Raw genomic sequence first — 26,431 nt, 5'->3', positions numbered from 1 at the left:
CTATGTTTTTGGGGCTGTGCGGACATTTTTGATCACACAGCGTATCTTGCCGGCCGCGATAGTCTAGCGGTTCTGGCGCTGCAGTCCGGAACCGCGGGACTGCTACGGTCGCAGGTTCGAATCCTGCCTCGGGCATGGGTGTGTGTGATGTCCTTAGGTTAGTTAGGTTTAAGTAGTTCTAAGTTCTAGGGGACTTATGACCTAAGATGTTGAGTCCCATAGTGCTCAGAGCCATTTGAACCACACAGCGTATCTTGCAATTCTATTACAGGTTTCAAATGTGAAATACTGTGGGTGAAGGTAAGCGTCAATGACCAGACAAACATGGTAACCGGATACTGTTAGGGACCATTTGCTCCAGGAACGGTAATCTCATGGGACTTCACCGAAATTTTGGACAATATCTGTAGTAAGTTTTCTGATCACTGTTGTTTAGGCAACAAACTACCAGCCTAAGCAATTCTTATACGATACGATTGTCTAATGGAAAGTTACAATGCCGGAAGACGGTAGTGAAGTGCATGAAGATCAGCAATTGGTGGAGGAAATGGAGGTTAACTCTGAACTTGAAAAAATATAATGTATTGTCTATAAATAGGTACGAAGTTGAGTTACTGTTCGTTTACACCATTGGAAATAAGTCACAGGAAACAGTTGAATGGTGCCTGTTTGTTGGCTCTTTCATTTCCTCGCCACCTTTTTTTCCTTTTCAAGGTCTGTAGCACTTATTTTACACCTATCTCTGAGATATAACTTTAGTTAGATTTCATATACGAGGGATATCTTTTTGCCAACATCCCTTCGGTAGTGAAATGGAAACCACAGTGAAAATCAAACATGTTTTATTTTCAACATTTAGCTACACCTTCCAGGTATTACGCTACATAGTCGCCGATGCGACTTAAACACATGTCGTATCGCGGTACCGACTTTACCCTCGTATCCTCGTCATAGAAGGCAGCCGCATACGATTTCCACCAACTTCCTATGCTGGTTCAATTGTCTCTGAGCACTATGGGACTCAACTTCTGAGGTCATTAGTCCCCTAGAACTTAGAACTACTTAAACCTAGCTAACCTAAGGACATCACACACATCCATGCCCGAGGCAGGATTCGAACCTGCGTCTGTAGCGGTCTCGCGGTTCCAGACTGCAGCGCCTAGAACCGCACGGCCACTTCTGCCGGCTCCTATGCTGGTATGCAGCTCATTGTCAGTGTCAAAATGTTATCCTCTTAGCCAGCGGTTCATCTGAACGAAGGGCTGAAACTCAAAGCCAAGTGAGGTCTGTATGGTGGGTGATCCAACACTTCGCATCGAGGACGACGGTTCAATCCCGTCTCCAGCCATCCTGATTTAGGTTTTCCGTGATTTCCCTAAATCGTTTCAGGTAAATGCCGGGATGGTTCCTTTGAAAGGGCACGGCCGATTTCCTTCCCCATCCTTCCCTAACCCGAGCTTGCGCTCCGTCTCTAATGACCTCGTTGTCGACGGGACGTTAAAACAAACACTAACCTAACCTAACTTCGCATCGAAAATGTTGCACCTGCAGCACGCAGCGAGTATTGTCATGAAGAAGGAAACACTTGATAGTTACGTCATGTGAGTTGCATGAAATAAGGCGAGGATTTAACACTTAGTGGTAGACGCTACTTTTTAACATCTTTCTGTGCACATTTTGCGCTTATAACTGAAAAGTGCGGCGTGACGCAATAGATAGGCGTACCAGAGACACTGGACAACACACCTGTGCAGAGCCTCACCACATTTTCACTGTGGTTTCAATTTCGCAACCGTTCAGAAGTTAAAAAAAGGTATATGGATTGTGACACCTTCGAGAAACTCTTTGCTCAAGTACTACATAGGAAATCTTAGTTTCTGGTATGCGGTTGACCATTAGCCAAGTATGTATTCGTCGGTTGAAAATGCCGTTTGGTGCCTTTTCCGAGAGGAAGTCAGCCATTACTGTCGTAAGAGGGAGTATGCTGTTCTGATGAAATTATAAGGGGCAATCAAAAAAATTCTGCTTGATTGCGTTGTTGCAGTGTATATGCAACGTAGTGTGGCATTCGCATATTTCCCACGTGTGTGCCATAAATAGGAAACGTGAACCATACAGATGTTATTGCTAAATACATCCAAACAGACCGACATGCTACACACATCAAAAAAATGTTTTGCATCACCCCACTTCCCAGAACTCCTGAAGACAGACATTGACTGTGGATATTGTATCACAAACACAGATGTCACTAAACCCCTCAAAGATATAAACAATCATGCATGAGCAGCGCCTATTAGACAGAGGGGGTCCGGCAGCTGATCAGGTCCAGTCATTCCACCGGGAAGGAGGTACACGGCTCTTGTTGTCTGTAGTTCAGCCATGCCTAGATGAACAATACCGCGTTTTGATCTCGTCCGCATTGTTACTTTGTGCCAGGAATGGCTCCCAACAATGGAAGTGTCCAGGCGTCTAGGAGTGAACCAAAGAGATGTTGTTCAGACATGGAGGAGATACAGAGAGACAGCAACTGTCGATGACATGCCTCGCTCAGGCCGCCCAAGGGCTAATACTGCAGTGGATGACCGCTAGGCAATAGGCTGCATAATGCGCAACTTCACTCCCGACGTCCATGGTGAGGTCCATCTTTGCAACCACGACATCATGCAGCGCGGTACAGATGAGTCCAACAAAATGGCCGGCCGAGGTGGCCGAGCGGTTCTAGGCGCTACAGGCTGGAACCGCGCGACCGCTACGCTGGCAGGTTCGAATCCTGCCTCGGGCATGGATGTGTGTGATGTCCCAAGGTTAGTTAGGTTTAAGTGGTTCTAAGTTCTAGGAGACAGATGACCTCAACAGTTAAGTCCCATAGTGCTCAGAGTCATTTGAACCATTTTTCCAACAACATGCCGAATGGACTTCTGAGGATTGGCATGACGTTCTCTTTAGCGATGAGTGTCGCATATGTCTTCAACCAGACAATCGTCGGAGACGTGTTTGGAGGGAACCTGGTCAGGCTGAACGTCTTAGACACACTAGATGCGTGAAGACTCCGTGAAGCCGAATGCAGGTTTGAAACAGGGGCTAACGATCACTAATCGAGCGTTGCAATCTGTTCATTTTCTATTTTTATAATACACTGTCCAGTCACATTAATGTAACCACCGCCTAAGTCCGACGTCAACATGCAGTAACCACTTGCAAACGTCACGTGTCAGCACAGGCAGTATATAAAACGCGTCGGCGAGATGCGGCAAAACCGGTGTAGCTGTTGTTGTGATACGGAAACGGAGCGATTTATCTGACGTTTTTGGGCCAAGGCTGGAAGCATTTCGAAACTGCTAAGTTTATAAACTTGTCGAGTGCCACCGTGGTTAAAGTATACAGTGCATGGCAAAACGGCGCAGTCCAAAACCGACGTTGAGGCAACTGTGGCACACCGCGGGACATAGATGACGGGGGTGAACGGCGCCTACGAAGACGTGTAGACGTGCAACTGGTGAGTAACTGACCACCCAGCTGAACCGAGGGGCTGCCAACAACGTTTCCTCAATGGCCTCCGCAGCAGGCACCTGGTTCGTGCACCCCTGCTGACTGCTGCTCATCGCGACGAAGGCTGGAATTTGCGCGCCGATACACCAACTGGACGTCCACTGAGTGACAATAGGTGGCTTTTTCAGACGAATCACGTTTTATGCTCCACCGAACAGCCGGCCGTTGGTGTGTACTGCTGTCACGTCTGAAATCAAACACCCTGCAACAATAATTGTCGGAAGGGTCCAGGCCGGAAGAGGGAGCGGTCTGTGGAATGGTTTCGTCGCATCTATTCTTGGTGACCGTGTCCTCCCATGAATGCAGCATCTACCAGTAGGAAAGTGCAACGTGTTATACAGCTGGCTGACAGTGTGGGGTGGTTCGAAGACCACCAGGATGCCACCGTACTCCCCGGATTTGAGCCCAGTCGAGGATCTGTCGATGGGGCAGTTCTCGCCACGGATCCTCAACCGGCCTGGCTCCACATCCCTCAGCGGTGCGCGCTGCAAAAGGTGGAAAGGCCGACGCATTACTGTGACTGGACAGCGTATATGTATGCGTCTCCACTGATGCTGCCGCTTGCGGAGAACTAATACAGTTTTGAGAAGCGCAAGGGACGGAATTAGTAAGTCGCGCATCAACATGAATCGTGCTCGTCAAACGGAAAATCTGAAATTATCTACTGATTAAAATGAGCCAATCGTTATACAACCGCGACCACTCGTTCTGCGAGTGTCTTTTACATCGTGTTTCCCCGGGTCCGACGCGCAGAGAATACAGATGTTTCGAAGTGAACGTCGTGATAGCTACACCAAATGGAATACGTTAGTTTCAGACCACTGTTAAAACGAAGATAAATACTTGAAGTCCGCGCGTATTCATTTCGTCTATCTGTGTGACTCTGTGGCTCAGTCATCTAATTGACAGACAAGATTCATGCGGCATTTAAACAGAGTTTCCCATCTGCTAAAGTCAAGTGTAGGTGCTTGTGCCATCATTTTTTTCATTTTAAATTGTAGGCTCCTTCTTCCCTCTTTACCCATAAATGTCTGGATGAGATAATCATTACATCGGAGAAAGGCAACTACATACCACGTGCTTAGGACGGAGCCTGGAAATCCTACGGTATTTAGACAGCTGTTTCATGATTTTATCACGTCTCCGAACTCATTTCAAATGTGTATGAATTCCTAAGGGACCAAACTACTGAGGGCATCGGTCCCTAGACTTACACACTACTTAAACTAACTTATGCTGAGAACAACACACACACCCATGCCCGAGGGAGGACTCGAACTTCCGGCGGGAGGGGCGGTGCAATTCTTGACATGGCGCCTCAAACCACGAGGCCAATCCACCCCGCCCCGAACGCATTTCTTACATTTAATGAACTATTTATGTTTTGCGCAGCTGTACGAGCACTTGAATAGAAATGATGTAATTATAGTAGTGCGGTGATAGGAACAAATTCTACTGCACTGCTCAGTTGTTAGTTGTCATTGCCTTATATTAATTTGTGTAGGTCTTTAATATGTCATGTGATTAAATGTCCGGAAGGGCAAAGTCCACAGAAGAAGCCGTGAAAGTACGCTTACATACACTTCAATTACGGCCATAACGACGAAATGACTTGAACAATTACTTTCTCCTTTATTCACTAACCACTATAAAAGTGAGAATCATGGAAACTGTGCTAACATAAATTTCGGTTTACTATATACATGACTAATCTGGCGGGCATTAACATGTGCAGACGACTAACATAACGATAGTTGTTGAATTGCGCTAAACAGTGTCCAGTGTCTTGCGGAGTAAATATGTAGATGTATCTAAGCCACGGTTTCTTAATTTTACTCTGCTTTTCAGTTTCCTTTTATCTCATTTTTGGAATTCTTGCGAATGCTCGTCACGAACTAGAATTTGTCAACTTACGTGCAGCAAAACTGTAGGGCAGTGCTTTTTTTTCCAAAGACAGTGCTCAGGCTGAAACAATTAATATGCACCCAATTGTTAATTGTCTATGTCATCATGATTCACTACTAATAGAAATAAACAGTATGGAACCTTACAAGCCTGAGGCAGATTCATATAAACCAGTGAAGTTTTTTTAATGAGAACAGGATATAATGTTATAAGAGTAAGGTAAAAGGGTTGGATGGAGTGAGATATATGTAGAAGGAGATGCTACTGCCAAATTCAGTTTATTCCATAGTATATTTGTGTCAGTATTTGAAAGTTGCTTTCCTAGAAAGTTATCCAGAAGATCCATCAAAAGAACAAGTTAGTCTTGAATAACAAGGAGAATTAAAATTTCATTAAAGAAGAAGAAGGAAATTTACGCAAACGCCAGGGTAAGTCAAGATCCAACATTACTTGCACACTAAAGAAATTCTGTAATATTTTAAGGAAAGTCATTAAAGTGTCCAGAAGATGCATGTCCTGACAGAAACAAATAATGCCGATAGTAAGGTTAAAACTAAATAGGACATTGTCAAACGGGAGACAGGATAAACTGCCAGTGTACAAGATTCCATACAAATTAAACTAAATGACGATGTGGTGACTGTAATTCACAAGCTGCAAGTACTTTTAACAACCAGTTTCTAAATGTAGCAGCAAATGTAGGATTAAATGGTTCAATTGAAGAAGCAAGAGAATATGTTAAAAACGCCATTGCACAAAGCTTAAAGCAACCAGAAGTAGTACCAATATCCTTCACTGAAACTAAAAAAAATTGTAAAAATTCTAAAAAACAGTTCATGTGGGGTTAATGGGATTTCAAACATAACTATGAAACGTTGTTCCAACTTGATAAATAATGTCCTTAGTGATATGTACAATGCATCGCTGGCAGGGTAATTTTGCCAGACAGGTTAAAATATACAATTATTAAACCACTTCATGAGAAAGGTAACAAGACAGCCTTAAACAATTATCGTCCAACTTCCTTACTGATATCTTTTCCACAATATTCGAGAAGTCAATGTACTCAAGAGGAGTCGCACACTTATGTGGAAACAAATTACTTAGCATATCACAGTTAGAATTCCAGAAGGGTTGCTCTGCTGAGAATGCTGTTTATACATTCGCTCATCAAATGGCAAAAGCCTTAAATAATAGTACATCACCAGTTGGTACTTCCTGTGATCCTTCCAAAGCGTTTGATTTTGCAGATCAACTCAAGTTTTATGGAAATGACAGCTTTACAGACGGCTAGTTTGAATCATATTTAACAAATATAATGCAAAAAGTTATTCTGAATAGTTCTGACAATGTCGGAAAGTTAGCAAATTTTAGTGACTTCGGAAAAAAGATTTCAGGAAGGGAGTCCCACAGGGCTTAACTTAGGCTCCACTCCTAGTCCTTTTATATATGCATGGTATTTCACGTAATACTCAACATGCCAAATTGGTACTTTCTGCAAAAGATACTAGTGCTATAATAAATCTCGTTAGAGAGAAAGCAGCAGAAAATTTGGTAAACAATATTTTCCAAAGAATGATTAATTATTTATCTGAAAATGGACTTCGCCTCAATTTTGAAAAAAACACGCAATATTCAGTTCTGTACAATAAATAGAGTCATACCAACAACTGATATAGCACACGAGCAGCAGTCAGTAAAAAGGGTAGAATGCTCCGAATATCTGGATGTTTATAATGATGAAAACTTGAACTGGAAGAAGCATATTACTCAGCTTCTCAAACATTTAAGCTCAGCCACTTCTGCTCTTCATTCTATTGCTAATTTTGGACAAAAACGTATCAACCTCCTGACATATTTTGCATATTTCCACTCAAAAATCTCGTGCGGAGTAATTTTAATTTTCTGGCGTAACTCATCACTTAGAAAGAAAGTACTGATTACAAAAAAGCGAGCAGTAAGAATGATATGTGTTGTTCAACCATGGGCGACATGTAAATGCCTCTTCAAGGAACTAGGTATTTTAAACACGCCATCACAATACGAATACATATATTCGTAATGAAATTCTTCATAGATAATCCATTACACTTTGAGAAGAACAGTAATGTACATACCTAACACCCAGAGGGAAAAATGATCTTTGTTACCCATGGTTGAGGTTGTGAGTGGCTAAGAAAAGAGTTCAGTATGCGGCAACAAAAATTTCTGATCATTTGCCCATTTGATCATGTAAAATATCTGACAAGTAACGAAGCAAGTCTTAAATCTAATTTAAAATAATTTCTCCTGGACAATTACTTCTATTCCATTGATGAATTTATACATAAAAAATGGTACGCAGAAAAAAAATTAAGTGTAGTTTCATGAGTATGATGATGAGATCCCATACTCCGAGAGTGTAGGGGACGTTGCAGGAGACCCGCACCACCCTACTAGGCAAGGTCCTAGCAGAGGTGGTTTGCCATTGCCTTCATCTGACCGTAATGGGGATGAATGATAATGATGAACACAACAACACCCAGTCATCTCGAGGCAGGAAAAACCCCTGACAGTGCCGGGAATCGAACCCGGGACGCCATGCGCGGGAAGCGAGAACGCTACCGCAAGACCACGAGCTGCGGACGTTACATGAGCCAGACTAAAAGTAATAATGTGTTCATTAATGTTAAAACTAATCAAGCATACATTTCCTGTAAACTGACTCTTTCCACATCAGTTCGATAAAATAATCGTGTAAATTATCTATGGAACATGTAACTAACTAACCAACTAACTAAGGATGTAGACAAATAGGCAAGTTATATGCTGTGAGAAGTATATAGAGGCCTGTGCATAAATGATAGTAGATTTTGATGGTAGATGGAAGTGTAGTCAAGAGCATTATATAAGAGGAAAGTGCTTGGAGTGGCTCATCATAGCACTTCAGTCACTAAGAAAAACTTTTAAATGTTATTAAACAGTGTCTGGAAGAGAAATGTCGAAGCAGAGAATTTTGTTAGAATGGGGAACCGAGAGCTCGTATCTGACTAGTGTTCTCTAATATAAAACAATGGAAACCGAAATACATTTTAGTTTGCAGGCATATCACTGTCCAATAACAACAATTTCACTGAAAACGTAACCCGAACTATTCTGCTAGCTTCATTAAATCGACATCGTTGAAAACATAACCTGAAATATTTGGAGGAAAATAGCAGTAGTTTCTTTATTTGTCCTGTTGAAGCTTGAACACCGAAGCGCCAAATAAACTGGTATAGACATACTTATTGAAATACAGAGATATGTAAACAGGCAGAATATAGTGCTGCGTTCGACAACGCCTATGTAAGACAAAAAGTGTCTGGTGCCGTTGTTAGATTGGTTACTGCTACTACAATTTCAGGTTATGAAGATCTAAGTGGGTCTGAACTTGGCGTTGTAGCCGGCGCACGAACGATGGGTAACAACATCTAAAAGGTAGCGATGAAGTGGGGATTTTCCTCTACGACCAATTCATTAGAATACCGTGAATATCAGGAATCCGGTAAAACATCAAATCTCCGACATCGCTACTGCCGGAGAAAGATCCTGTAAGGAGGGTACTCACAACGACTAAAGAGAATCGTTCAAAGTGACAGAAGTGCAACCATTCTGCAAATTGCTGCAGATTTCAATGCTGCGCCACCAACAAGTGTCTGCTTGTGAACCATTCAACGAAACATCATCGATATTGGCTTTCGGAGCCGAAGGCCCACTCGTGTAACCTTGATGACTGCACAACACAAAACCTTACGCCTCTCCTGGGCCCGTCAACACCGACACTTGACGTGTACGGGTATGGTGACAACTTCATGAATCTATGGACCTTGCATGTCAACTCGGGACTACTGAAGCCGGCGGAGGCTCTGCAATGGCGTGGGGCGCGTGCAGTTGGAGTGATATGTGACCCCTGATACTCCTAGATACGACATTTGACAGGTGACACGTACGTAAGCATCATAATACTCTTCTGAGATTAAACAGTGGGCACCAGACCCCCAAAACATGAACATTATTGAGCATATATGGGATACCTTGCAACGTGCTCTTCATAAGAGATATCCTCCCCCTCGTACCCTTACGGATTTATGGATAGCCCTCCAGGAGTCCTGTCTTCGGCTCTTCAGTTTATTTTCATGAAAAAACAGCAGAAAAAAGTGTCTTGTAATTTTTATTTACACGGATGGTTTGTGCTTAGGCAATAAAGAGGATATGAAGATTTCTAGATCGATAATATGTTGCACTGCTTCATCAGCCGCCAGCAGGACATCTATGAATCTCGTTCCTCATTTTCTGGTCAGACCGATTTACGCTAAGCGGTAGGTTACCAGTCAAAGACTGTGGATGTCATTTCACCATGGTAACTGAAGGAGTTTCAGCACCTTTCTATATTTAATTCGACATAGTGTATGGTCAGCTACATTTTACAAGAAGTAAAACGCAGAATAAACTTATCTATATTCAGTATTTATAAACATGGATATGCTTAATCTTTTAGGCTGGCGGTACGGATACATCCGTCATTCACCTGCTCATTCTCATTGGATTCGACTGAGCTTTCCGTAAGTGCATTCTGTGGCTTTTAGCTAATGGAAATGATGAGTGTCAAGTCAGTAGCAGTTGTAATGTTATTAGTCTATGGTTCCACCATTAGGTGGTACCTCCGCCATTCAAAATATTATATACTAGGTCAGTTATAACGTATTTCGTTGTTTATACTGGTAAGGATACAAATTACAGCAGTCTTTAACCTGAAGAGAAAATAACCTCTCGAAAGGCTTTGGAGATTGATCACGATTTTCTCAGTACGGTTAATTTTAATTTCTTCGATAACTGGTAAACTAGTCAAGATTTGATTGACAAACTGCGTAAGAAAACTGGCGTTGTAGATTAGATTAGATTTACTTTCATTCCAATTGATCCGTAGTGATGAGGTCCTCCAGGATGTGGAACATGTCAGAAGAACAACAATACATGACAAATATTTACAACTAAAACAAATAAGCTAATGTACCATTCCACAGGTCCCAAGTGGAATGATCGTCATTTTTTAATGAACACTATATGAAAGAGTCATTTTACAAGTACTAATAAACTGAATTAAAAATAAAAAAGTTTTTTATTTATTTATAAGGTAATAAACATGTAATACAACTATTATAATACTTATTTACAATGAACACATTACTGCACTGAAATGGTGCAGAAGTTAGATTGTACTTACACAAACACACACACACACACACACACACACACACACACACACACACAAATTTTCAATGAACACATTACTGCACTGAAATTGTGCAGAAGTTATATACAAATCAGTTGGTTTTACTGAGAAGTTCATCAATGGAGTAGAAGGAGTTGGCCACCAATAAATCCTTTAGGCTTCTCTTAAACTGAATTTCATTGGTTGTTAAGCTTTTTATGGCTGCTGGCAAGTTATTGAAAATGTGTGTTCCTGAATAATGCACACCTTTTTGTACAAGACTAAGTGACTTTAAATCCTTGTGAAGATTATTCTTATTTCTAGTATTGATTCCATGAATTGAGCTGCTGGTTTGAAAAAGTGATATATTTTTAATGACAAATTTCATTAAGGAATAAATATATTGGGAAGCAGTAGTTAGTATCCCTAGTTCCCTAAACAGGCTTCTGCAGGATGTTCTTGAGTTCACACCACATATAACTCTTACTGCACGTTTTTGTGCCCAGAAAACTTCAGCTTGGCTTGATGAATTACCCCAAAAAATAATCCCATATGACATTATGGAATGAAAGTAAGCATAGTACGCCAGATTTTTCATTTTTATATCCCCTATGTCTGACAAAATTCGCATTGCAAACAGAGATTTGTTAAGACGCTTCAGCAGTTCTGTGGTGTGCTGCTCCAAGTTGAATTTATTATCAAGCTGTAATCCCAAGAATTTAACTTCTTCTGTCTTCTTGTCGTCGTATGTTAGACATATACTCGTGGGACACCCCTTACAAGTTCTGAACTGCATATAGTGTGTTTTTTCAAAGTTTAGTGACAAAGAATTGGCTAGGAACCAGTGATTAATGTCCACAAATATTTTATTGGCTGATCTTTCTAAGACTACACCTGATTTGCTATTTATTGCAATGTTTGTATCATCGGCAAACAAAACGAAATTGGCATCTGGTAATGTTACTGATGAAAGGTCATTGATATACACAAGAAAAAGTAAGGGCCCTAAAATGGAACCTTGTGGGATCCCACATGTAATTAGTTCCCAGTTGGATGATGCCTGATAGCTTGATACATGTCTATTTCCTAATAACACTCTTTGTTTCCTGCCAGAGATATAAGATTTGAACCATTTTGCAGCATTTCCTGTTACACTATAATATTCAAATTTACTTAAAAGGATATTGTGATTTACACAGTCAAATGCCTTTGACAGAGCACAAAATATACCAGTTGCCTGCAATTTTTTGTCTAATGAATTAAGCACATTTCACTGTAAGTGTAGATAGCCTTCTCAATATCAGAACCTTTTAGAAATCCAAACTGTGACTTTGACAGTATGTTATTTGAGATAAGATGGTTATAAAGACGACTATACATTACTTTTTCGAAAATTTTTGAGAATGCTGGCAACAGTGAAATTGGACGGAAATTTGATGCTATTTCTTCATCTCCCTTCTTAAACAGTGGCTTAACTTCAGCATATTTCAGCCATTCAGGAAATATTCCACTGATAAACGACTGGTTACACAGATAGCTTAATATGTTACTTAGCTCAGAATCACATTCTTTAATTAACTTTGTTGATATTTCATCATACCCACTAGATTTTTTTGATTTTAAAGATTTTATGATGGATATTACTTCTGTTGGGGTAGTGAGGGTCAAATTCATATTATGGAAGTTACTTGAAATGTCTGGTCTGAGGTATTCCATAGCAGCATCTACCGAACCTGACAACCCCATCTTTTCAGTAACAGTTATAAAATGTTTGTTAAAAAGTTCTGCAACACTATATACATCTGTCACCAATGTATCATTTACTCTTAATGCTATTTGTTCCTCTTCATGTATGGTTCTACCGGTCTCCTCCTTCACTATATCCCATATTGTCTTTATTTTGTTATCTGATATGACTATCTTTTCCTTGTAATATATTTGCTTTGACATCCGTATTACAGTCTTTAATATTTTGCAGTATTTCTTGTAATGTGCTATAGCATCAACATTGGAAATGTTTCGGATTGACAGATACAGTTTTCTTTTTGTTTTACAAGATACCCCTATTCCTCGAGTAATCCATGGCTTCTTTGTAGACTTTGCTCTAACCTTGGTAAGTTTTGGGGGAAAGCAGTGTTTGAATAAAGTAAGCACTTTGTTAGCAAAAGTGTTATATTTTTCATTCACGCCATGAGCACTGTGAACATCAGTCCAGTGAATGTCTCTGAGGAGTGTCCTAAAATAGTCAATTTTTGGCTTACTGATTACCCTCTTGAGCTCAGATTTAACAGATTTTATATCCTGTTCAGTATTAACATTTAACAGAAGGAACTGCATGTCATGTTCTGAGAGGCCATTGACTATTGGTTTTGTAATATAATTTTGTTCATTGGACTTTTCTATAAAGATATTATCAATGGCTGATTGTGAGCAAGTGGCTATCCTAGTGGGGAACTTTACAGTGGGAATTAAGTTGAATGATAGTGTTACTAACTCAAATAAGTTCTTATTGGGAGAGTCTTTAAGGAAATCTACATTGAAATCACCAGCAACCACTATTTCTTTGTTTTTGGTTGTTAAATGGGCCAGTACAGCTTCAAGGTGGTTTACAAACAGATTAAAGTTACCTGCAGGTGCTCGATATACACTTAATATAATGAAAGATTTTTTGTAAAACTAATTCTGTTGCACATGCTTCCATATGCTGTTCTAGGCAAAATTTATGAATGTCTATGTTCTTAAATTTATGACAGCTCCTGATGAATGTGGCAACTCCTCCTTTCTCCATTTCTGATCTACAAAAGTGAGATGGTAACCTAAACTCTGTAACACTTAAAAGTTCTATACCTTGTGGTCACATGTTGTTCAGAGAGGCAGATTATCTCAGCTGGGTTTGAAGACTCTAATTCATCTATGCAGATAGTTAATTCATTAATTTTATTTCACAGTCCTCGAATATTTTGATGCAATAAAGATAGCTGACATTTCACATTGACTGAGTTAAAATTGGGTACAGTTAAAATATCTGCTGACTGTTGAAAATTCTTAACCAATGGCTGTGTATGCTAATGTAATAAGCTGGAATTATGTTTTTTTTTTTTATTTCTTTCTCAAACTGAAGCTTTGTCCCAGATCTAACCTCTCTTAAAATTTGCTTTCTCTCTGTCTTGCACACACAATGCGGCAAAAAGAAAGGAGTTACCTGCCTACATGAAATATGAGAAACTGAAGAAGGGTCACCACATTACAGTGTACAGAAACAAGGAGATGTTGATAAGATGGAAAGACTAGAGGGATGTCAGAGCCATCAGCTGGTTTTATGACGATATATTTCAAAAAGTAAATTCAGATAATGGCACCGTGCAAAAGCTAAGTGTTTTCATCGGGTACAAGAAGAAGAATGTGGGATGACTGCATAGTAGCGACTCTCAGTTTCAGCCGGCCGCTGTGACCGAGTGGTTCTAGGCGCTTCAGTGTGGAACCACGCCACCGCTACGGTCGCAGGTTCGAATCCTGCCTCGGGCATGGATGTGTGTGATGTCCTTAGGTTAGTTAGGTTTAAGTAGTTCTAAGTTCTAGGGGCGTGATGACATCAGATGTTAAGTCCCATAGTGCTCAGAGCAATTTCTCAGTTTCAAAGCTACCTAATGATCAGCAGTAGTTTTCTGAAAAAAGTCATCGGATGATTGTTAGCCATTTATTAGCTATAGCAAACATCAGCGCATATTTTCTGGAAAAAAAACTTGACGGCAAGAAAGCAGACATAAATTCATAATTAGTCTCGGGGAACCGCTGGTCTGCCATCTCCACAACAGGGGTCGTCAACTGGACGCCCACATCGGACACCAAACGTGATTCGTCTTATAGCAGGCATTATCCGGAATTTTTACCAATAAAGAGGTGTGTAGCATTCACTAGAAGAAGTCTTGAAAAGAGACATGGCATCTTATTGGTGTTCAGAATGTTAGGTTCGATTCTTTGCAACAATATGTATTACAATGTGTTTGAAAATTATTTCGAGCAGTTCATTCATGAGCCCACGCAAATAGTAAATGGTTGTGAAAACACTCTTGACCTCTTAGCAACAAATAAGTCTGAGCTAATAACGAGCATCAAAACGGATACAGGGATTAGTGAACGCAGAATTGTCGTAGCGAGGCTGCATATTGTAACCTACAAATACTCTAAAAATAAACGAAAAATATACCTACTTAAAATAGCAGATAAATATTCACTTGACGTCTTCCTGAGAGACAGTCTCCACTCCTTCCAAATTAACAATGTAACTATAGACCAGATGTGGCTTGAATTGAAAGAAATAGTGTCGACAGAAATTGAGAGATTTGTACCAAAGAAATTAAAAAACGGCGGAGCTGATCCCCTTTGGTACACAAAACTGGTCAGAACACTGTTGCAGAAACAACGAAAAAAGTATGCCAAATTTAAACGAGCACAAAATCTCCAAGATTGGCGATCTTTTACAGAAGCTCGAAATTTAGCGCGGACTTCAATGCGAGATGCTTATAATAGTTTCCACGACGAAACCTTACCTGGAAACCTGGCAGAAAATCCAAAGAAATTCTGGTCGTTTTTAAAGTATGCTAGCCGCAAGACACAGTCAATATCTTCTCTACGCAATAGCAAGGGAAATCCTTTCGACGACAGTGCTGCGGAAGCAGAGTTACTAAACACAGCCTTCCAAAATGCCTTCACAAAAGAAGACGAAGTAAATATTCCAGAATTCGAATCGAGAACAGCTGCCAACATGAGTAACGTAGGAGTAAATATCCTCTTGAGTGCTAGTGACAAGGGATCACAAATTTATTCCGTGTTTTTAGATTTCCAAAAACCTTTTGACACAGTACCACACAAGCGACTTGTACTGAAGTTGAGTGCTTATATGAATATCATCTCAGCTGTTGTGACTGCATTCGTGTTCTCCTGTCAGAGAGGACACAGTTTGTAGTAACTGACGAAAAGCTATCGAGTAAAACAGAAGTGATTTCTGGCGTCCCCCAAGATAGTGTTATAGGTTCTCTACTGTTCCTTATCGATATAAAGATTCAGGAGACAATCTGAGCAGTCGTCCTAGGTTGTTTGCAGATGATGCTGTCGTTTATCGTCTATTAAACCCATCAGAACATCAAAACAAATTGCAAAACGATTTAGAAAAGATATCTGAATGGTGTGAAAAATGACAGTTGACACTAAATAATGAAAAGTGTGAGGCTATACAGACGAGTGCTAAAAGGAATCCATTAAACTTCGGTTACGCGATAAATCAGTCTAACCTAAAGACCGTAAATTCAACTAATTACCTAGGAATTACAATTACGCTCAGCTTACATTGGAAAAAATACATAAAAAGTGTTGTGGGGAAAGCAAACTGAAGACTACGTTTCATTGGAAGAATACTTTGAAAATGTAACAGATGTACTAAAGAGGCTGCCTTCACTATGCTTCTCTGTCCTCTTTTGGTATATTGCTGCGCGGTCTGGGGTCGTCACCAGATAGGGTTAGCGAAGAACATAGAGGAAGTTCACCGAAGGCTCAAATGGCTCTGAGCAGTATGGGACTTAACATCTGAGGTCATCAGTCCCCTAGATCTTAAAACTACTTAAATCTAACTAACCTAAGGACATCACACACATCCATGCCCGAGGCAGGATTCGAACCTCTTTTAGGAGTCAACATCCTGTTCCAGTATTCTCTGTATTATTGTAAAGACGAACAAGTTTCATCTCAGTTATGTTCCTGAGACTATGGTTAAAATAGAATGTAATACAAGGTTATTCTAAGTGGCGATTTCATAGATTCACTGTAGCTACATTAATTGACATATTGTAACAAAACTCACCACTCATATAGAAAACCTCAAAAAGTTTAGTACTGTTGCAGCCCTACTTCAGAATTCTGCCACGAGAGCGCAGCAGTGAGCAGTTAGGTAAGATGGCGACAGGCGCGGAGACAGCCCATGTCGTGCTTGAAATGCATTCACATCAGTCTGCCGTAACAGTGCAACGCCACTTCGGAACAAAAAGGATTCTCCCACTCTATTCGATGATGGTATGCCCAGTTTAAAGCTTCAGGTGCGTCTACAAGGGAAAATCGAGTTAACCTGCAGTTAAGTGAAGAAACGATTGACGCGTAAAGGCGAGTTTCGCACTTAGCCCACAGAAGTCGACGAACAGAGCATACAGAGAGCTGAATATACCACAACCGACTGTTTGGAGGTTCTTAAGGAAGCTACTGAAGCTGTAGCCTTATGGTTTGCAATTGCTACGAGCCATGACTCCGGATGACAAAGTCAGACGCTTTGAATTTTCGTCACAGTTGCAACAGTTTATGGAACAGGGTGGATTTTGTGAGAAACTTGCTTTCAGTGATCAAGGAACATTTTATGTGAATGGCACAGCAAACAGGCTTGGTGCGCGAATCTGGGGGACAGAAAATTCCCATGGTATCATGCAGCACATTCGAGATTCGTCGAAAGTTAGTATGTTCTGTGCAGTCTCATAGTTTAAAGTTTACGGTCCCTATATATTCTGCAAAAAGACCGTTGCAGGATACTTGTATCTGGACATGCTGGAAAATTGGCTCATGCCACAGCTAGACACCGACAGTATTGACTTTATCTACCAACAGAATAGTGCTCCACCCCACTTCCATCACGACGTTAGTTAATTCTTAAACAGGGAATTGAGAAACTGACGGATCAGTCGTTATGGGGTTTGTGGTCAGCAATTCGTAGTGGCCTCCATGCTCTCACGACCAAACTCCATGCGATTTTTTTGTGTGGAATTGTGTGATAGATTTTGTGTTTACATCTGATCTTCCACCAAGCCTATCAGAAACAGTGCCTTCGAACAGTTTGAAAGAGACGTTCTGCGCCGAACGTGGGAAGAAATTGATTACCGATTAGTTATCTGTAGGGGAGCCCATATGAAGCACTTGTAATACGTCAAAAAATCTTTTCTGAGTTGTTTGTGTGTGTGCAAAGCCCTGTGACAAAATGTCAACTAATATAGCTACAGGAAATCTGTGAAATTGCTTCAATAATTGGTAATTGGAACTGTAATAGTGGCAACTATTTATTTACAGCTCGCACGAAATAGATACGTGTTTCAAAGTTTTACTGACCTTCGAAGTAATCACCAGCATTGTGTATAACCCGTTGCCAGCCATGTGGAAGTCGTAGGATAGTCTTAGCGGTGCCAGTTGTGTTGACAGTTCGAGCGGCGCGGTCTATTGCCTGACGATTTTTTAGCAGTACTGAAGCGAATGCCGTGAAGTGTTTCCTTCAGTTTAGAAATCGAGTTGAGCTTACGACGGCTTAAGTCAGGGGAGTGTAGTAGGTGGTATAGCACTTAGCAGCCCCATCCGTGAAACAAATCAGTAACAGCTTGCACCGTACGTGCTTGAGCACCGTCCTGCAAAATGATGGTCAGGTCCTGCAGAAAGTGTCATCACTTCTCTCTCTATGCTGTTCATTTTTGGAACACGACCTACGACCAGCTTAGAGAGAGAAGTGATGACACTTTTTGCAGGACATGATCAACATTTTGCAGGACGATGCTCAAGCACGTACGGTGCAAGCTGTTACTGATTTGTTTCACGGATGGGGCTACTAAGTGCTATACCACCTACTACACTCCCCTGACTTAAGCCCTGGTAAGTTCAACTCGATTTCTAAACTGAAGGAAACACTTCACGGCATTCGCTTCAGAACTGCTACAAATTCGTCGGGCAATAGACCGCGCTGTTCGAACTGTCAAGACAACTGGCACTGCTAAGAGTATCCTACGACTTCCACATGGCTGGCAACGGGTTATACACAATGCTGGTGACTGCTTTGAAGGTCGGTAAAACTTTGAAATACGTATATATTTTGTACGAGCTGTAAATAAATAGTTACCACTACTAAAGTTCCAACCCTCGTATGTTTCTGTACCCTGACTGCGGGAAATAGGCCAGTTGGTTCGTGAGACACCCTTATGGCAGGTACACGTGTCCTACAGAGCGCCTGGATCTGAGCACGGTTTTACTGTCATGTATCTGGAGTGGAGCTGGGCAATACACGTGGCTAGGAACTGCTTCAAATGGACCAAAACACTGATGTGGTGGCGTCCAAGGGAGTCAAAGAGAAGTTTCGAACGTCCTCTGACGAGATGGAAAGAATACACCCAACGATATATAGGAAAAAAATGGATCCAGACCGCCCAGCAAAGATCATCATGGCAGTCTCTAGAAGAGGCCTATGTCCAGATGAAGAAGAAGAAGAAGAAGCAGCAGAAGAGAACTCGTCAGATGTAAAAGTAACTTCAGGAGTACACTAAGAGAGTGCTATAGTACCATTATTGTTTGCATCTGTAAACGATCTAGTGGATAACGTCGGAGGCTCCATGACACGACGTCGTCCATAGCAAAGCTTAAATGGAGAAATGTGTAGCGAAATGGAAGAAGACCTCCCAGAGAACGAACGGCTGGTGTAGGGACTGACACTTGAACCTCACTGTAAATGAATGTAACGTACTGTGCATAAATAGGCGGAGAGATACATTACATTTCGATTACATGATTGGCGATAAATCACTGAAAACAGTAGCAACAGTAATATATCTAGAAGTAACAGCACTAAGCGACCAAAAGTGGAATGATCACATAAAGGTACTTGTCGGAGAGAAGATTCCAGGCAGAGATCCACTGGAAAAACCTTAAGGAAATCAAATTTCTCCACGAAACAAATTGCGTACAGAATATTAATACGAAGATGGTTCAATAAATACTGTTCCAATTTTTTTACAGTCGTTGAGATATAGGGTGGTCAGAAACAACCTAAAAAGTTGGTAAGGATGTTGTAGTGGAGCTTCTGTTGAGAATAACTGTTAAGAAAAAATTCGATATGTTGCACCGTTTCCGAGCTATTTGCCACAGAAGTGAGCCAGTCAGGTCGTCGCTCGCGGCCTGCCAGAGACAGTGCCCCAGACGTGTTCTTCGTCTGGTTTCCTCAAACTGAGCAAACGTAGCTTTTGTTCACATGGCTTAAATTTATTGCTTCTGCGAAAGACAGTTTTAACTGTTAACGAGCATTTGAACAAGTGGTAACTCGAGGACCGTCAGATGTCTGTGTATTGCCGCATATTAGCCCGTGCAACTGCTTCAATTTGCGCGCGCAACGACCTTATTGGGTTACTTCAGTGCTAAACAACTCGGAAACGGCGCAACATACATAATTAAAAAAAAACTGTTATTGATCAGTTGAACTTCCCTGCAATGCCCTCACAAGCTTTTCAGACTTTTCCTGATCACCCTGTATATAGGAAACTGCCCTTTTAGGTGCTTCAAATTTTCGTTTTTCTTCTGCACTTGTGCGATATTTCGAACAATTCCGAAGATGACTACACAGTAGTGATAAATCTGTATGGCACCTACGAAAGAAACTCGATATAAGGAACATGCTGTAAATGAATTGTTGATTGTGGAAAAAAACTGTGGTGAACATCCATATACATTTGTGTGCAGTATATGGTAATGATCAGTTGATAGGAGTAGTGTTCGACAGTGGCTAAAGGTAGTGAAAGCATCAGGAAGCGCAGAAACTGAGATTCATGATAGGTCATGTTCTGGACGTCCTATCACAGCCAATGATCCCGACATGGTGAATGGAGCGGATGCCATATTCGTGCAGAACAGCGCATCAAAACTCGAAACTTGTTTCTACACCTACCTCCTAGCATTGGAAGTGCGTGCGCAGAGAATGAGACTCTTGGATAGTCAAGGGTGTGCTGAAGATGAGTTCCACGAATCCTCACAACAGAGTACGAGAAAAGCCATTTCATCTGAACTCTTTTGGCAGTTTTAGTCCGATGGAGAGGTATTTTTGTCACGGATAGTTACAGGTGACGGAACCTGGGTGCATTACTTTGAGCCAGAAACATGAAGGCAATCACTGGAATGATACTTCCCGCAGTCACCAAAACAAGAGATCTTCAAGAAGCTCCTTCTGGTGGCCGAGTCGTAATGACAGTCTTTTGCCACTATCACAATCACTGTCACCTGTCAGAAGGGTCGACAGTTAATTCAGATCCATATGTGAAGATTCTGATCAAACTCAAAACGTTTCCGACGTTTCCGGTGCGACAAAAATTAAAATATAAAAAAATTGTTGCAGCTCGACAATAGACACCCACACAGAGATCTCTGAACCTGGAAACACGTCGCTAAATCTCAATGGACATCACTGCCTTATCTACCCTATAGTCCAGACATGGAGTCCTCGAAATTCCGCCTTTTTCGGCCACTGAAAGATTCTATGCATGGTACACACTTTGAAGATTATGGGAACGTAATTCACATAGTGAAAACATGGCCACGGACAAAGGATAAGTGCTTTTAACAACAGGAAGTACATTGTTCTCTACAACGCTGGCCATAGATTGTGATGGTGACTATATACAAAAATAGTACAAGTCAAAGTAATGTTGGCTGATGTTGTCACCAAATTCTAATTCTTACGAATAACTACGCTGTGAGAAAAAATAATGAGGGATTACTTATTGAACGATCCCCGTACGACCCATTTTTGAGTGCTGCCCATCTACATCTACATACATACTCCGTAAGCGTAGGGTACCACGTTCCACTACCAGTTATTTCCTTTCCTGTTCCACTCGCAAGCAAATAGAGCGAGGGAAACCGAATGTCTATATGACTCCATAAGATCCGTTATTTCTCTCATCTTCGTGGTCCTTATGCGAGATGTACATTGGCGCCAGTGCAATTGTTTTTGTAGTCAGCTTCAAAAGCCGGTTCTCTAAATTTTCTCACTAGTGTTCCCCGAGAAAGAACGCCGCCTTTCCTCCAGGGAGTCCCAGTTGAGTACCGTAGCATTTCCGTAATACCTACTGGTAACAAATCTAGCAGCCTGCCTCTGAATTGCTTCCATCTCTTCCTTTAATCCGACCTGGTGCGGATCTCAAACACTCCAGCAGTACTAGAAGTTGGGTCGCAGTAGCGTCCTTTATACGGTCCCCCTTGCAGATGATACACACTTCCCTAAAATTTTCCCAATAAACCGATGTCGACAATTCACCTTCCCTACTACAGTCCTTACGTGTTCATTCCATTCCATATCGCTTTGTAACGTTACGCCTAGATATTTTATTGATGTGACTGTGTCAATCCTCACGTTACTAATGCTGCAGTCGAACATTACAGGTTTGTTTTTCCTACTCATCTGCCCTAGCTTACATTATTCTACATTTAGAGCTAACTACCATTCTGACACCAACTACAAAATTTGTATAAGCCATCTTCAACAACGACACCTTCCCGTGCACCGTCGTAACATCAGCGAACAACCGCAGACTGTTGTCCGCCACATCATTTACGTATATATAAAATGTTAAAGCTCCTATCATACTTCTGTGAGGCATTCCTGACGATATTTTGGCCTCTGATGAACACTCACCTTCGAGATCAACGTACTGGGTTCAGTTACGGATGATAAATCTGTCATCCTTATCAGGCAGGATTAGTTTAAGAAACCCAGCGAAGAGCAGCTCGTTTCGTGATGGCTTCCTTTGATGAACACTCATCAAACTCCAGTCGTAGTGATATGTTGAATAAAGTGGATAGCGTAAGTGTTCAAATTCCTACAGCAGAACCAAGCAACGTATCACTTCCTCCTGTAAAAATATCACGAGATGACAGCGTCGAGAAAATCAGAAAAATTAGAACTGGTGCGTTCGTGCCATGCATTAGCCTCAAATGGAAGAGGAAAGGAGGGAAATGCTAGTTGTAAGATGAGTTGCGGATTGCAGGTGTAAATACAGATATAGACTTAATTTCTCCAATCTTGTTACGCATCGAGTTATTGAACACGTTTCCGACTATTCTTGGTTATGCACTTTTCAACCACTCCGGATTACGATATCGTGAGCCCGAGTAGAGAACTTCAGACACCGAAGTACGGCAAAGAAAACAATTTCCCCACTTCCTCTTTTCACACAAAATGATCGATTCGCATCGAGGAAACATTGTCCAGTGCTGTTTCGCTTATACGTCGCTCAGTAACGCTCCTAGCTCTGTGGCAGACCTGTTCTTGCTAATGCTTATGTTTCCGCAGAGCGCAACCCCGTGTTGCACCCTGGGTCTTCGTTCTCAACTCGACGGAAAAAGGAGAAAGATTATAATTCTGTATTGTTATGTGTAGCAGCAGCAGCGGCGGCGGTTTGATGAAACAGATTTTATTAAGGCGGCCTAATTAGTTTAGCTGCAGCACGACGATTTCGCGGCCCCACGGCTCCTCCCCGCCGCCCTGAAACACAAGAATACAAATTGCCTCAATTCAATTACTTTTTTATCGTGACGTTGTTAATGAACACGACGAAATGGTTGCAATATTCTTAAAGATTTAATTAGGTTCCGGAATAAGTGCGTTAAATCTCCCCTCTCTCTCATCGAAATCTGGTACGTTTGCGCTCGATATACAGGGTGACATAGTTTTTCCTTGGCGTAGCTTTACATTTACATTTTCAGTTTTGCCGGGAGAAAAGATTAGGAATTCGGAAGGTGTATTTCGTGATGTCGCCAAACTAATAATAATGACGGACTTGACTTGGTTAAAACTAATACAGTGTTTCTATTTACAAATAAATTACGAAATATATTAGTAACATGACAAGGATTGCATGAAAAGTGAGTGGTAACACATTTCCGAGGAGCGTAATACTTTCCTGGACAACAAAAATTTTGCCAATGCGTATTTGCAAGTTCTGCTGAATTTCGAGGGTAAGACAAAATTTTAATTGTTTTTGTGATCTTCAGCCAGAAGACTGTTTTGATGTAGCTTTCCTTGTTACTCTTTTCTGTACAAGATTCTTTATCTCTGAATAAATACTGCAACGTACATGCTTATCTATTGGTCTCCACCTACGATTTTTCCCCCTCACACTTGCCTCCAGTACTAAACTGGTGACTCCTAGATGTCTCAGAGTGTGTCCTATCCCTGAAGCTGTGCCACAAATTTCTTGCCGCCCCAATTCCGCACAGTACTTCCTGATTAGTTACGTGATCTGTCCATCTAATCTTCAGCATTCTTCTGTAGCACCACATTTCCAAATCCCCTGTTCTCCTCTGGTCTAAACCCTTTATCGTCCATTTTTCACTTCCATACAGGACTACACTCCAGACAAATAACTTCAGAAAAGGCTTCTCAGCACTTAAATCTACATTCGACGTTCACACATTTCTCTTCTTTAGAAACACTTTTATTGCCATTGTTGGCTTACAGTTTATATCCTCTCTATTTCAGACATCATCAGTTATTTTGCTCCCCAAATAGCAAAACTCATATGCTACTTTTAGTATCTCGTTTCTTAATCTAATTTCGTCAGCGTCACCTGATTTAATCCGACTACATTCCATTATCTTTGTTTTGTTCTTATTTATGTTCATCTTACATCCTCCTATCAAGACGCTGTACATTCCGTTCACCTGCTCTTCCAAGTCCTTTGCTGTCTCGTCATCGACAAACCTCAAAGTTTTAATTACTTCTCCCAGAACGTTTATTCCTACTCTAAATTTTTCTTTGGTTTGCTTTACTTCTTGTTCAGTGCATACATTGAATGACGGCAGGGATAGTGTACAATCCTGTCTCACTCACTTCTCCCTCCGTGCCACTCGACTCGTATGAGTGCCGTCTCGTTTCTGTACAACTCGCAAATATCCTTTCGCTCTCTGTATTTTACCCCTGCTATCTCCGTAATTTCAAATAGACCTTCCAGGCAACATTTTCAAAAGCTTTCGTTCCAAGTTTAGAAATTCTATAAACGTAAGTTTTCTTTTCCTTAACTTTTCATCTGAGAGATGTTGTAGGGTCAATATCGCCTGGCGCGTTCCTTTATTTCTCCGAATCCTATTTTTTCTTTGTTTCCAGGTATATTTCTACGGTTATGGCACACATTTAAATCCCTGCGCCACGGTACTACAGCACGCCGCTAGAGGGGCAGAAACCAAATGGCGTAACATTCTGACAGCTCAGGAATTGTTCCACCTCGGAGATCATTCTCGAAATGCCTGAAACGCAATGATTTCCTGATCCGAAGAAAGTGGAAAACGTCACTGGGTGCTGTGTTTCATGAATACGGACGGCGAGGTGAAATTTGTTAGCAGCATGTGTGACGGTGACCTCTGGACAACGAGTTGTGCTGTTGTCAAACAAACACACCCCAGTTCCAAAACTACTCAGCGTTACTTTCTTTCGGTTGCGGTCGGGTCTTTGTCGTTTTCGCCGGTGGTGAACCCACGTGTTACCATTTCTTACTTTGCTCCTTTATCTCTAGGTCGTGGAGATAGACGCAGCACTCGTCTGTCACGATTAGGCGGGTAAAGAAGTCATACGGACTGCCTCGACACAACTACAACATCTCGGCTGCTGCCCTGAATAGCCGGGAACTTTGAATGAATGTAAGCCGGCCGCGGTAGTCTCGCGGTTCTAGCCGCTCAGTCCGGAACCGTGCGACTGCTACGGTCGCAGGTTCGAATCCTGCCTCGGGCATGGATGTGTGTGATGTCCTTAGGTTAGTTAGGTTTAAGTAGTTCTAAGTTCTAGGGGACTGATGACCTAAGATGTTAAGTCCCATAGTGCTCAGAACCATTTGAACCATTTTTTGAATGAATGTAACCACTCACGGAGCAGAGTGGGCGCCATCATTTTGCATGTTCCGAATGTCATTCAATTTGATCATAAGATATACCTGCTTGATTTTTCACATTTTCGATTATCGCCGCAATTGTGATATGCCGCTCATCAAGCACCAGGGCCTCCACTTCACATGTGATCCCTAATTCTTCACATGTGATCCGCCACTTCGTTCTGCGACTTCCAGACCTATGTGAGCACACTGGAAGTGTGATGATGCGTGATGTCATACACTTCCACCGACCCAACATAGATTGTTGCAGCGTTCCTGCCCGTCGTACACGCTCCAGTAACTTTAATGTGGCCTCCGCCTATATTCGACGTCAAAGTGCTACAACCACTCACAGATGGCAGGTGGCAGCACAAGCTGTGGAGGGTACATAAAGCGTGCCGAGGGGACGAGGAAAACAGTGCAGTAGTTATCGTAATGCGGAAACGGAGCGATTTACGTGACTCTGAAAGGGCACAGTCCTTAGCCATCTGGCCAAGGGTGGAAGTATCTCCGAAATGGGTGAGTTTGTAAACTGTTTGTGTACCGCCGTGAGTAAAGCACACCGTACTTGGCAAAACGGCGCTATCTGAAAGTGACGCCAAGGAAACTTTGGGCCATCACGGCTGGTGAACGACGGCAGCGGATATGTGTACGGGCAAAAATACGTGCAACTGGTCACCTGGATGAATCGAGGGACAGATGACTGCTGGCGTGCACGGTGCGAAACATCTGAAAGCAAAAACCCTGCGACAATCGCCGGATGGCTCCAGGCCGCAGAGCATTCCCTGGGTGATCTCGCCATTCTGGAAGGCGCAATGGATCAACACAACTGCACATGTGTCCTTAGCGACCGTGTCCACCAGTTTGTTTTCCTCGTCACAATGACATCTACCAGAAGGTCAGTGCAACGTGTCACACAGCTCGCAGTGTACGAAGAGCACCAGAATGAGTTTACCGTACTCCCCTGGCCACCAAACCCACAGGACGTAAACCCTGTCGAGAATCTGTGGAACCACCTAGATCGGGCTGTTCGCTCCATGGATCC

General features: G+C 41.8%; 1 protein-coding gene across 1 annotated transcript in view; it reads left to right on the top strand.

The window, feature by feature from the left end:
- The window catches only part of LOC126184508 (homeobox protein SIX6-like), a 345,036-nt gene extending 322,081 nt beyond the window's left edge, over positions 1 to 22,955 (top strand). The window contains exon 5 of the mRNA XM_049926901.1: positions 22,905 to 22,955. Coding sequence (XP_049782858.1) covers positions 22,905 to 22,955 — 51 coding nt within the window. The remainder of the gene's footprint in view (positions 1 to 22,904) is intronic.
- Positions 22,956 to 26,431: the final 3,476 nt, after the last annotated feature.

Source organism: Schistocerca cancellata, chromosome 4 (assembly GCF_023864275.1).
Source record: "Schistocerca cancellata isolate TAMUIC-IGC-003103 chromosome 4, iqSchCanc2.1, whole genome shotgun sequence".
Lineage (NCBI taxonomy): Eukaryota > Metazoa > Arthropoda > Insecta > Orthoptera > Acrididae > Schistocerca > Schistocerca cancellata.
The sequence above is the reverse complement of the archived record's forward strand: the minus strand, read 5'-3'. Positions and strand labels throughout refer to the sequence as shown.